At 40.7% G+C, this 14,046-nt stretch overlaps 1 protein-coding gene across 3 annotated transcripts in view; it reads right to left on the minus strand.

The window, feature by feature from the left end:
• MYBL1 (MYB proto-oncogene like 1) overlaps positions 1-14,046 on the minus strand; it is a 58,527-nt gene that overhangs the window by 28,007 nt on the left and 16,474 nt on the right. Inside the window, exons 5-9 of one of the 3 annotated variants that reach the window (XM_077270595.1) lie at positions 11,021-11,241; positions 6,861-7,038; positions 5,352-5,426; positions 4,583-4,687; positions 1,178-1,408 (exon numbers count right to left, since the gene is read on the minus strand). In XM_077270595.1, the coding sequence (XP_077126710.1) occupies positions 1,178-1,408; positions 4,583-4,687; positions 5,352-5,426; positions 6,861-7,038; positions 11,021-11,241 (810 nt within the window). Of the gene's footprint in view, positions 1-1,177; positions 1,409-4,582; positions 4,691-5,351; positions 5,427-6,860; positions 7,039-11,020; positions 11,242-14,046 lie in introns of all 3 variants that reach the window. The other 2 variants (XM_077270594.1, XM_077270596.1) reach the window with 2 other exon arrangements.

A 14,046-nucleotide genomic window follows, 5' to 3' on the forward strand; every position in this document is an offset into this window, starting at 1 on the left:
ACAAAATAAACAATAAAAAAAAAAAAATCAAACCTACACATATTTGGTATCACCGCGTTCAGAATCGCCCGATCTATCAATGAAGAAAAAGGATTAACCTGATCACTAAACGGCGTAGTGAGAAAAAAATTCGGAACACCAGAATTACGTTTTTTTGGTCGCTGCAACATTGCATTAAAATTCAATAACGGGCGATCAAAAGAACGTATCTGCACTAAAATGGTATCATTAAAAACGTCAGCTCAGCGCGCAAAAAATAAGCCTTCATCCGATCCGAGATCCCGAAAAATGGAGACGCTACGGGTATCGGAAAATTGCACAATTTTTTTTTTTTTTTTTTTTTAGGAAAATTCTGAATTTTTTTTTCACCACTTAGATAAAAAAATAACCTAGACATGTTTGGTGTCTATGAACTTGTAATGACCTGGAGAATCATAATGACAGGTCAGTTTTAGCATTTAGTGAACCTAGCAAAAAAACCAAACAAACCAGTGAAGGATTGCACTTTCTTTGCAATTTCACCAAACTTGGAATTTTTTTTCCCGTTTTCTAGTACAAGACATGGCAAAACCAATGCTGTCGTTCAAAAGTACAACTCATCCCGCAAAAAATAAGCCCTCACGTAGCCATATTGACGGAAAAATAAAAAAAGTTATGGCTATGGGAAGGAGGGGAGTGAAAAACGAAAACGCAAAAACGAAAAAGGGCTCCGCCATGATGGGAGTCATACTACCTATGCTTATAGGAAGGATTTTCAGCAGGTTCATTATCATTACAGACAGGATTACACTGACAGGTATGACCTCCATACTCAGCTGATAACTCAGGATCCACCAATCACAATAGTTGATGTCACAGCTGACCCTGCTCCCCCTACTTCACAATGATCTGTGCACACGCACATTAGATGCGTGAATACAAAAAATAGCGTCGGGGTTTGCACTTTTGCCCATGTATGTGTGCTTACTGAAACAACAGGAAGTTAAAGTCTAAAAAACCCAGTGGTCAGTGTGAAAACTGCAAGTTTTTATTTTAAATGTTTAATAGATTGTGATAAAAGGAAAAAAGTTGTTGGTAAAAAAAAAAAAAAAAAAAAAAAAAAGTACTTTAACACAAAAACCTGATTTAAACAATAGGTAATTTTCAGATGATACATTCCCTTCATTCTTGTACTCACAATTTCAAGGTCATCAAATGGTTCACCATATTCTGGGATGGGGTCTAGAGAGGGTATAACAGAACTGGTTTCCATGACCATTTTATTCCTTGGGGATGTGCTCTGGTCCATCATGTTCTTGGAGTCATCCATACCGTAGACTTCACTGGTGTGCTCCTCTAAACTGGCCATGGTGTTAGACATACTGTCATCCACAATAATAGTTTCAGACCAACTTGACAAACTCCCAGTCTGATGACATAGATGAGTGAAGATGAAAACAGGACAAGAGAAAAGATATGTCTACAGTGATCAACTTAAAATATTTTATTAAGTAACAAATGACAAGACAAGTCAAAAACAAAAGTGTAACCGTATTTAAAAAGGAACACAAAGATGGCCATAAAGACCACAATACCAACCAAGTCTGTATAGGACATGGGTCCACCCAACCTGGACCACCCTGATAAATAACATTGTAGACATATCTCCTTTCTCTTCTTTATTTGACTGCTATTAATATGTAAAGGTCGATCACTTCTTCATGTGGGTGGTGGCAAAAAAATATTAGTATCTCAAGACATTATAACTTGTGGCACAGAAGATTAAAAGCTCCTGTTAGTTAAAAGGGGTTCTGTCATACCAAGTGCAACGGACCAACAAACTGGGTATGAGCCAGTACGACCTGGCATTGATTAGTAACCTACGCCATTTACAATCTTAAAGGCAGTCACTTTATCTGACTATAGACTGTAGAAGTGAGAGTGTGTGATGTGCACAATGTCAGGACTCCCCTGTATGACCCAAGCTAGCGGGTGATCATGTGAACACATGTATGAGATTTGCAAACTTACGGTCACTGGTCTACTAGTCTTATCCGTCTCCCCTCAATAGACGACAATTGAAAGAATGCGAATGAGACAAGTAGGAAAGTGACCGCAAGTGTGGAAATCTCATACATGTGGTCACGTGATCACCCACTGACTTGGGTCATACAGGAGAATAGTAGATTCAGACGAACCATTGACCAAACTTGTGCATTGCTCAACAAGATCATCCACCACAGTCCAAAAAAAATGTAGAAAATTCAGAGAAGCCAAGGCACTAAAACCACAGGTTCTTGATGGAGCTGTATTTTTTTAGGCTTGAAAAAGGCCAATTATGGACGAAACGTTGCCCACATTGTCTTCCTGTTTTAACTAATATGGAATAGAGTTCATGTTTTTTTTTTTTTATCAAGAACCTTTGGGTCATACAGGAGAATCACAACAGTGTGCACATCGCACACAGTCATGATTCAGCAGCCACACAGAGCGACTGTAGACTTTTATTGTTAGACCGGACAACACCTTTAATGATTCTTCCCACAACAATATGTTAAGAAATATAAAATTACAAGTAAAAATTTTCACTGACCTCTCACCGCCCTATGAAAAAAAAACTACCCTGCACAATATATGCTGACTTCAGTTAGCGATGCAGAACCTAGAGCAAAATCGCACACCTGGAATAACAGTTTTCCTAAAAACATTTTTAAACAAGCTCAAATATTTAATTCTGCAGGGCATGTACGCAGTACTTCAAGAATAAAGGCACCAATAATGAGAAGATGAATTAAACTATCGAATGCAAACAGATGACAAAAAAAAAAAAACCAAACAAACAAAACAAAAAAAAACGTAGGCTCATTTTCTACCCTCTATTTCCAAGTCCTTAATACTTTGGAAATTCATAGAATTTAATCACATTACTGCATATACTTAAAACTAAGGCTGCTGCTCTTTAAAAAAAACAACATAATTGTTACACAATAAATATCCAATGTATTTTGGCGTTATAAAGGTATAGAAGTGAGTGAATCAATATGTCCCCAAAATTTCAGACCTTTCACTCAGTGGGTTTGGGTGGGGTTATCAGGACTCTCCCTGCCTCTTCTTCAGTCATAACACAATTTACAGACAAAGCCTACTTCATATCATATCAACCTATACAGTGGGGTAAATCAGTATTTGATACACTGCCGATTTTGCCAGTTTTCCCACCTAGAAAGAATGGAGAGGTCTGTAATTGTTATCGTAGGTACACTTCAACTGTGAGAGACAATCTAAATATAAAAATCAGAAAATCACATTGTATGATTATTAAATAATTAAATTGCATTTTATTGCATGAAATAAGTATTTGATCACCTAACAACCAGCAGGAATTCTAACTCCCACAGACGTGATAGTTTTTCTTGAAGAAGTCCTCCTACTCTGCACTCATTACCTGTATTAAGTGCACCTGTTTGAACTCATTACCTGTAAAAAGAAACCTGTCCACACAATTAATCACACTCCAACCTTTCCATCATGGCCAAGACCAAAAGCTATCTAAGGACCCCAGGGCCAAAATTGTAGACCTGCTCAAGGACTGGATGGGTTGCATGACAATAGACAAGCAGTTTGGTGAGAATGCAACATCTGTGGGCACAATTGTTAGAAAATGGAAGAAACACAAGATGACTGTCAATCTTCTTCGGTCTGAGGCTCCATGCAACATCTCGCCTCGTAGGTTAAGGATGATTCTGAGAAAGATCAAGAATCAGCCCAGACCTACACGGGAGGACCTAGTCAATGAGCTGGGACCAAAGTCTTAAACATTACCGTTAGTAACACACTATGCCATCATGGATTAAAATCTTGCAGGACACACAAGGTCCCCCTGCTCACGCCGGCACATGTCCACGCCAGTATGAAGTTCGCCAATGACCATCTGGAATATCCACAGGAGACATGGGAGAAGGTCACGTGGTCAGATGATACCAAAATAGAACTTTTGGGTAACAACTCCACTCGCCGTGTTTCGAGGAAAAAGAAGGATGAGTACAACCCCAAGAATACTGTCCCAACCATGAAGCATGGTGGGGGAAACATCATACTTTGTGGGTGCTTTTCTGCAAATGGGACAGGATAACTGCACTGTATTGAAGGGAGGATGGATGGGGTCATGTATCGCAAGATTTTGCCCAACAACCTCCTTCCCTCAGTAAAAGCATTGAAGTAGGGTCGTGGCTGGGTCTTCCAACATAACAATGACTCGAAACACAGAGGCAGGGCAACTAAGAAGTGGCTCTGTAAGAAGCATTTCAAGGTCCTGTAGTGGCCTAGCCAGGCTCCAGACCTGAACCCAATAGAAAATCTTTGGAGGGAGCTGAAAGTCAATGTTGCCCCATGACACCAAAATCCCTACTATAGTGTGTACAAAATCAGCAGTGTATCAAGTATTTTCCCCAATGTATATGACAGAGCTCAGCTTCTCTCCTGCTCTTCCATAGGGAAGCATAAATCATCTGACAGGTTTTCAGTTATTGATTGTAAGGAATTTAGAAAACAGAGCATGCAATAGTGAGAGAAGATTAGAAAAAGAGTCAAAGAGCCTTCTTACAGATGGCACTCTCTTTCTTCTGACTTCATTCTCAGCTGACATAAGCAGCAACTCAAGTTCCTTTATCCGTTTTTCCTTATCAGGGTCATCCACATCAACAAAGGGCTGCTGAGAGGCATGTAAAAGAACCAGAGAAGAGGGGAAACAACAGTCATGGAGACAGAGAAGAGGCTTCACACAGTAGCAGATCAGGGAAGTGCAGCACAATGAAGATCGGTAGATTAAAGTCGCCTGTGCTGCGCTATATACAATAGTGGAACACTGGTATAGAATAAACACTCACTCATCTGCATTTCTCAGTTCACCTACACAATGCATGTACACCTCTCTATTGTGAAAGTATTATTTTATAAGAAAATATTGCACTAGTTACTTTATTAGGTCACTGGTAAAATATACCGTAAGTTCTTGAACCAGCAAAATGAAAAGGCTCTAAAGACATCCTGAACCTCCTTGAGGTCTACAGCATATTATCATTATTATTTAATATTAACATTAATATAATATTAACATATCATTTGTAGTAATAGTGACTTAGGACAACTAGAAACTGATACAGCTATGAAGCATTTACTAAATAAGGAGAAGACGAGGACTTGCACGTCTGGGGGGACAGCTCCATAGTAATAAAATGGTCCTTATATATAGTATGTAAGCATAAAGCCTATTGTTACTACATAAGAACATGCTTTCTATAAACAGGCTTTATAGTATTACTGCTCTTATCTACCTTTACGTTTAGGCAGACGCGTCACACAATACACGTTACCTGAATGAAAGCATAGGAGCTGTGAGCACTTTCCATGCGGATGTTATCAGAAGGCACATAATGGTATCCTGGAACCTGAGGAACCAGAACGACAAAAGAATTTATTTTCTGACTCAGTGAAATAAATCATTGAATAAACAAAGTGTTATACATTTATTTTCACTCACATTTTGTCATAATATTGGGGCTCCCTTAACACATTGCTAATCTCTACTCAGATTTTGGGAAGACGCGTTGTTACATTAAAGGAATCTGCTTTAAGCAATACATTTGCTGGTTGGTACAGGTCTCAGTGCTTTGACTCCAATGATCAGCAAGTTATGTGGATAGGCAAGAGCTTGTTTTAACTGGATAAACCCTTTAATAACTGAACCTCATACTAAAAAAAAAGTTCTAAATTTGCTAATACAGCCCATCATAATACCACTACACCTCAAAAGACTGAACTAAAGGAGTTCCATAGATGGGGAACAGTGTACAGATATCTTATGCATGAGATGTAAGTAAACAATCATCCTCATACTCTTAGGGAGCTTAGAACCAAGATTTATATGTGACCATGTTAAGATATTAAGGAACATTTAGCTCACCATTATTTAAAATATAGTTTTTGTAGCCAAAAGTCCCTTTTTTTAGCTAATGTTTTACCCAATTTACCTACACAACTATTCTCATTCTGGACATTTCACCATCTGGTTTTCTTATAGAGCAATTCTCAAGCTCTGCAGCCAATCACTTGTAACTGACCCTTGGTACTTGGTAACTCGGTACTTTACAATAAACTATAGTATGTTATACACTGGGCCTCAGTTCCATTACTCAAACCCCGTCAGGTCATTATCCTGCTCTCTTTTTCAACACATAAGGATCTGGGGACAAGTAGAGAAAAGATGAAGACGGAGCACTGAAATACTCTAAAAAACAAGTTAAAGAGAAGGAAACAATGAAGAACAGATGGAGTGTGAACGAGAATGGAGAAAGTCATGTCAAAGAGGACAAAAGAATTTTAAATGAGAAGTGGGTGGCCCACGATACAGAGACATGAAGAATAATAATCATGAAATACATATATATTTCATCTACACAGAGATCCTGGCAGGTTATGACTAATCCAAACATATGGAGTTTCAAGAGGTAAAGGAAGTATGTAAAAATAGGAGGAAAAAACCCACAAATGGGCCAGATATACCCCATCCCTAGAGACAGTGGTATAGAAAGGCTGAACAAAATGGGCGATTCTTCCTAGGTGACAGTGATGGATGCACGTATGAAGTAGTAGTGCAGATGCCATATGGAGAGAGGAGCCAAGGGTGGAGGTCATCTACAAAGAGCGAGCCACAAGAATGGCGTGGACTGAGGGGACAAGTAATGAAAGAATCATCTTTGATTCACTAAGAATGAGGGGCAGCACTGATTCCGCTCTAAATAGATACCTCCACTGTGTGGAAGATAAAGCTGCACTTTTAGAGATGGCGAAGGTTAACGTATGGAAATGGAGAGGATAATTACTTGAGATTGGACTGGCACATAGTACATGTTCTGCGGCTGCAAGTGAGCAAATGTAGCACACGCTTTAGGATGGTGTTTTGAAGGCTGTTCCTTCTTTGTTAAATCCTGCAAATATCCATCCTGCTCCACTTTGCGTTTCATAGTAGAATTCCAGTGATTCTTTATAGAATTATCAGTCCTAGAATTAATAAAAAAAAATGCAGAACATAAAGAATTATACATTCACGATGTATGCCACCACACACCTCCACTATCCCTCTGAGAAACAGAAGAACAAGTTCACATCTGGGTGTAACCACTTAGTGGGGTGACACTGTCCAATCAGTGCTGCCCGAATCCCATTTTATATATCCTATAAACATATGGTGTCACAAAGCCCAGATGGTATCGTATTACCTAACATATAAAACCCAAAGAGCATAGCCCAAAATTATTAAAAAGATTTAAGAAATGGGGTCCACAGTGAAGAGTCAAGTAAAAAGAACCCAGACAAGCAAAATAACATGGGTAACAAGTTATACAGGGTGGGCCATTTATATGGATACACCTAAATAAAATGGGAATGGTTGGAGATATCAACTTCCTGTTTGTGGCACATTAGTATATGGGAGGGGGGAAACTTTTCAAGATGAGTGGTGACCATGGTGGCCATTTTTAAGTCGGCCATTTTGGATCCAACTATAATATTTGCAATGGGAAGAGGGTCATGTGACACATCAAACTTATAGAGAATTTCACAAGAAAAACAATGGTGTGCTTGGTTTTAACGTTACTTTATTCTTTCATGAGTTATTTACACGTTTATGACCACTTATAAAATGTTTTAAAAGTGCTGCCCATTGTGTTGGATTTTCAATGCAACCTTCTTCTCCCATTCTTGACACACTGATAGCAACACCGCAGAAGAAATGCTAGTCTTAGGTGGTCAGATTCCTTTTAGGAATCCTCAGACCTGACACCCATAATGTAGTGGTGCACCATCTTGCTGGAAAAACTCGTGACAACGAGTGACATCTTCAGTGCATAAAGACGGCAACACATCATCATATAGCAATTTCAGATATCCAGTGACACTGAGGTTTCCATTGATGAAGAATGGCCCCACTATCTTTGTACCCCATATAACACACTATACCATCAATTATGGGTGTCAGGTCCGAGCATTCCCACATGAACAGTTTCCTGGAAAGTGGATTGGTCGTTGTGGGCAAGTTGAATGGCCACCAAGGTCTCCCAATCTGAGCCGCTTAGACTTATCTTTTGGGTCATCTGAAAGGGAACTTGTCACCCCCAAAATCGATGATGAGGTAAGCTCACCGTCATCAGGGGCTTATCTACAACATCCTGTAATGCTGTAGATAAGCCCCCGATGTTAACTGAAAGAGGAGAAAAAGAGATTAGATTATACTCATCCAGGGGCGGTCCCGCTGCTGGTCCGGGTCCGATGGGTGTCTCAGGTTCGCTCTGGCGCCTCCTATCTTCATTCCGTGACGTCCTCTTCTGGTCTTCACGCTGCGGCTCCGGCGCAGGCGTACTTTGTCTGCCCTGTTGAGGCAGAGCACAGTACTGCAGTGCGCAGGCGCCAGGCCTCTCTGACCTTTCTGGCGCCTGCACACTGCAATACTTTGCTCTGCCCTCAACAGGACAAAGTACGCCTGCGCCGGAGCCGCGGCATGAAGACCAGAAGAGGATATCATGGAATGAAGATGGGAGGCCCCGGACCTGCGACACCCATCGGAGCGGGACCGCCCCTGGGTGAGTATAATCTAACGTCTTTTTCTCCTCTTTCAGGTAACATCGGGGGCTTATCTACAGCATTCCAGAATACTGTAGATAAGCCCCTGATGACGGTAAGCTTACCTCACCATCGATTTTGGGGGTGACAGGTTCCCTTGAAGGCAATTGTCTATGCTGTGAAGATACGAGATGTGCAGCATCTGAAACAACAGATACTGGAAGCCTGTGCCAGCATTTCTTCTGTGGTGTTGCTATCAGTGTGTCAAGAGTGGGAGAAGAGGGTGCATTGACAATCCAACACAATGGGCAGCTCTTTGAACACATTTTATAAGTGGTCATAAACTTGTTAATAACTCATGAAAGAATAAAGTTACGTTAAAACCAAGCACACCATTGTTTTTCTTGTGAAATTCTCAATAGGTCTGATGTGTCACATGACCCTCTTCCCATTGAAAAAAAAAATAAAGTTGGATCCAAAATGGCAGACTTCAAAATGGCGGCCATGGTCACCACCCATCTTGAAAAGTTTTCCCCCTCCCATGCACTAATGTGCCACAAACAGCAAATTGATATCACCAACCATTCCCATTTTATTTAGGTGTATCCATATAAATGGTCCACCCTGTACTATATAGATAATAAAAAGTGTACCTAATGGCCTAGTTCAGGGAGCCCCCTGAGGAAGCCGATGTGAAACACACATTGGGGTTTGCAGGAATGCACAGGGGGACTTTGAACTATGGTAAGCACGGCTTTTTGAGCTAATGGTATTTTGTTACAACCGGGATAATATCTTTTACCTGCATTATTGTCCCTGAACTATGCCATTATTTACACTTGATATTGTCTACACAATATGACTTGTTGACAATGTTCTTTTTGCTCATCAGCGTTGCTTTAGTTCACTCTTCACTGTGGACCTTAATTATCTAATTATTAAATCTTTTTAATAGTTTTTACATGTTCAGTAATAAAATACTTTTCGCTTAGACTATTGTGGACTTTGTGACTCCATATGCCTGTAGGCAATAATATAATTATATACGGTATATACTATACACACATACATGTATTGGAGTTCTTTCCATAGATTTGTAAGATTGCCAGAGATCTTGGTTGACTCTCTAATTTTACAAATTGATCTTTGGATAATCTAAAGAGTGTATCAGATTCTTTATGGACAAACCCTTAAATTTATTTAAACGTATTTAAACTATTTAATCCTAAATTTCCAAAGAGGATAATCAAGGGAGGGATACAAGAGAAGAGGAAATGCTACTTGCTTAAAGGGGCTGTCCAGCTTTGTGGGCAATTTTTTTCTTACATAAATGTATGCAGTTGGGGCTAAAAATCATTTTTCCAGCTGGGTTACATAACATTTTTTGCATCGTTTGCTTCCTTTAGCCTCTGTATGACACTGCAGAATGAGGTGACGAGGTCGGCCACATTATCTTTTGCTTTATCAGATGAGCTGAGGATAGGATTTTGTGGCACTTACTATTATATAGGTCTGACAATGACAGGTTCTCCTCCCGCTCTGGTTAGTGCTGTTTCCGCACAGATCTCCTGTCCATACAATGGCTGCTGGTGGAGGAGCCTGTGACCAGACCTGTCCGTCAGCCTTGTCCAATTGAAAAGCAGAAAAAAAATTGCTCGCAAAACGGTAGACAACCCCTTTATGGATCCATGTATTTACTAAATAGCACATGGCAAAGAAAACCATTTGTTTTGAATTTAGGAAGAGACTGTATAATAATTATTTATCAAATTCTTTCAGTCCTGCAGAATATGAGATATTCTGGATTATTGGACATTCATATTTATAGAAAAGTACTGTATATTAAAACTCAATTGTAAGAATAGCTAACATTCAGAACAAAAGTTAGAGCTGAAATGTTAACAAAAACTTTTTTTTTTTTTTTTTCGGGTAAATACAAGTGTAGTTTTTGAAGCAACCACCACAATGAAAAACACATTAAAAAAAAAGTAAAAAGTATTAAAAGAAAAAAAACAATTTTCTTCTTTATTTGTCCTTTGTACCGCTAACCTTCTTGAATGGTATAAAGGAGTATAATGTGCACCACCATAAGAAGTGTACTCCAGTCATAGGCAGAAGTGCATGTCTATAGGATTTTACACCACTTGTGATGTGCTTGGCCATGCCCCATCCCGACTAAGTTGTAGCCACTTTTCAGAAATTTGGTGAAGTTGGCGAGGACTGGCAGACAAAATGTTCCATGGATTGGGGTCAGTACATGTGATTCCAGGCTCAGAACATTTTTCTAATTAGTTTTCTAGGTTGTTGGGTGCTGCATAACAGTTTGGAGCTGGAAACCAAGCAATGGGAATATCCATCTAAAACAGATCTCGGTCTTATTTTATATAAAAATGCAACCTATTCACAAGTAAGAACAGATTCTTACCTTCCTGGAAGCAGTTTTGCAATTTCTGCCCATCTGTTTCCAAGCCGTTTATGAGCCTTGTAGATTATGCGGTCCTCTTCTAGTGTCCAAGAAGACTTCTTTACTTCCGGGTTTAAGTGATTGTGCCATCGCTCCCTGCATTGTTTGCCAATTCTCCCCTTCAGATGCTTTGCAATAAGAGACCACCTTTTGGGACCATATTTATGAACCAATTCAATCACCTGATACCAGGCAGGAGAAGAAATGCGGTTACAAGTAATACAAAAACTCTTCTTGTCCTAAAAAAGCTACATAAAGTATTTCAGCCATACAACGCAGATCTTATAAGCTATTATGCACTTAAAAAAAAAATTGTTAAATATGTGTTTTTAGACATACTCTTACATGGCTAGCATTAGTCTAAGGCTGGAGTCGCAGGAGCCTATAACACGGCCTCCGACCAGTGCTATACCATGGGGCAGCTCAAATCTGTGATTATTTTCTCATGCTGATCTGGTATGAGAAGATATTAGTTGCATACTGCATTTGCATCTGAGAATTCAAGTCCATAGGTGTGTGTGAAACATCGGACTGCACTCGGATGTCATCTGAGTGCAGTGTGATTATGCCGATGTCGGATATAGAGGAGATGGAGAAATTACTTTCTCCGTCTCCTCAGCACCTGTGGTGCCATTCCCTTATGCAAGAAAATTGGAGCACAGTGCACATCTGTCTTATGTTCCCAGCAGAGCTGGAGCCAAGGGTCATTAGCATGTCGCATCCGATAAGATACGCTAATGTGACTACTGCCTACAGCTTCATTCAGGCATCTGCATTTTATTTTCTATAATTGATACGTCTTCTGTCTGTGAAAACACTAGCAGAACACATATGTACTGTCATGGCCAATAGTTTTGGCACCCTTTAAATTGTTCCAGAATATGAAATATTTATCCCAGAAAATTATTGCAATTACACATTTTTCTATTGTTCAATATAAAAAGGCAAAATGGACATAATTTCACAGTAAACCCCAAAAACGGGCCAAACAAAATTGTTGGCACCTTTCCAAAAATATGGGTGAACAACTTTTCTTTGAAGCATATGATGCTCATGAAAACATCTTGTGGACAGATGAGACCAAGATAGAGCTCTTTGGTAAAGCACATCATTCTGTTTACCGAAAACAGAATGAGACCTACAAAGAAAAGAACACAGTACCTACAGTAAAATATGGTGGAGGTTCAAAAATGTTTTGGGGTTACTTTGCAGCCTCTGACACTGGATGCCTTGAGGGTGTGCAAGGCATCTTGAAAAATGAAGATTACCTAGGTCATTGGTCTTCCAGCAGGACAATAACCCCAAATATACTTCAAGAGGCATCCAGAAATGGATAGTAACAAAGCACTGGACAGTTCAGAAGTAGCCAGCAATGAGTCCGGATCAAAATCCCATTGAACACCTGTGGAGAAATCCTAAAATTGCTGTTGGGAGAAGGCACGCTTCAAATATGAGAGACCTGCAGTGGTCAAAAATTCCAGTTGAGACAAGTGCAGCGCCCCAGAGTCCTGGTCGTTGCAGTACTGACGCTCCGCCGCTAAGGGGAGTGATGGTACGTCTGATGGCACTTAAGGAGTTCACCTGACCAGGTATCACAGACACCAATACACTTCACAGTCTGGCCTCCAGGGGGAGCAAAGGGTACTATGTATTAGGCCACTCCTCACAATCTGGTAAAACTGGGGGTTGGATAGGAAGTTAGAGAGAAGCTGACTGGGTTGGAACCAGGCAACATCCTGTGGTAGGGGGTGTTGCAGGAGAAAGATTCAGGGGGGTTCCTGTCAGGGGTGGGATCCTGACAGAGGCCTAGCGAACAAGACAGAGCGTTAAGGAACCGCGCCTGCACTACATTGCGGCGGTATCTCAAGAAAGGACAAGAGGCGAGGTTTATTGTGGAGAAGTGAGAAACGAGATCACAGCAAAAAAGGAGATAACAGCAGTAGGAGTTGTGCCGTAAGATCGAGGCAACATCCTACTGAGGTGCGTAGCCGGTGGCCGGAATGCCGAGGAAGTATTGGGCTCCAAGCATTACTTCAAACCAACGGCAGGACAGTTAATTATAGGTTGGCTCTCTCACCTAGATCACCTAAGCAGACATACGGGGCAACTGTGGGAGAGGGGGGCGTCACTAGGGTCCCGGAAGAACTCCAGGCCTACCCGTCATACGGGTGCGTCCTATCCATATCATCTGGGGGACGGAGAAGAACATCAGAACAGATACAAGTTGTGAGAAATCATCAGAAACAGACACAACAGTTGTGAGGACTATCCCGTGGTGCTCAGCAGGGAAATACTACAACACACAGGCGCTAGAAGGTAGGCACAGATTTCCACCTGCAAAGGGAACTCTGGAGGTGCCATCGGACCGGCCGGTCTCAGCCAGCCCTGTTAACAGTACTCTTTATTGCGGATCCTGAAGCCTTCAGTAAAGAGGTAAAGAGACTGCAACCCTGTGTCCTCGTTATTCACCGCGACCTGCACCACGCACCATTATCTCATCTTTCATTGGACGCCCCTTAGCAGGGTCACGGACCGGGTCTAGCCACCGTGACAACCCCAGAACTGAGACAGAGAGGCCCGGTACCGAGTACCCCGCGGCCCTGCGTCTGGGGGCGCTCCACATGCAAGAAGCTTGTTGATGGCTGTAGGAAGCAATTGATTGTAGTTATTTAATTTAAGAGGTGTGCATCTAAATATTAAGTTGAGGGTGCCAGTAAATAATTCTGGTCAATTTGGGAGGGGGGAAATTATATAGATTTTTTTTGTGTTGTTCCAATACACACAAAGGAAATTATCGTGTATAACAAAATCTGTAATTGCAATAATTTTCTAGGAGAAAAATTGGAACAATTTCACGGGTGCCAACACTTTTGGCCATGACTATATGTGAAAAACAATATATAAAAAGAACCTAGCACTCAACTTGATGCTTAAAGGTGCGCTTTATTGTAGTGGTACTCAGTAAACGTTTCGGTCCTACACATGGA

The sequence above is a fragment of the Ranitomeya variabilis genome, chromosome 6 (genome assembly GCF_051348905.1).
Source record: "Ranitomeya variabilis isolate aRanVar5 chromosome 6, aRanVar5.hap1, whole genome shotgun sequence".
Lineage (NCBI taxonomy): Eukaryota > Metazoa > Chordata > Amphibia > Anura > Dendrobatidae > Ranitomeya > Ranitomeya variabilis.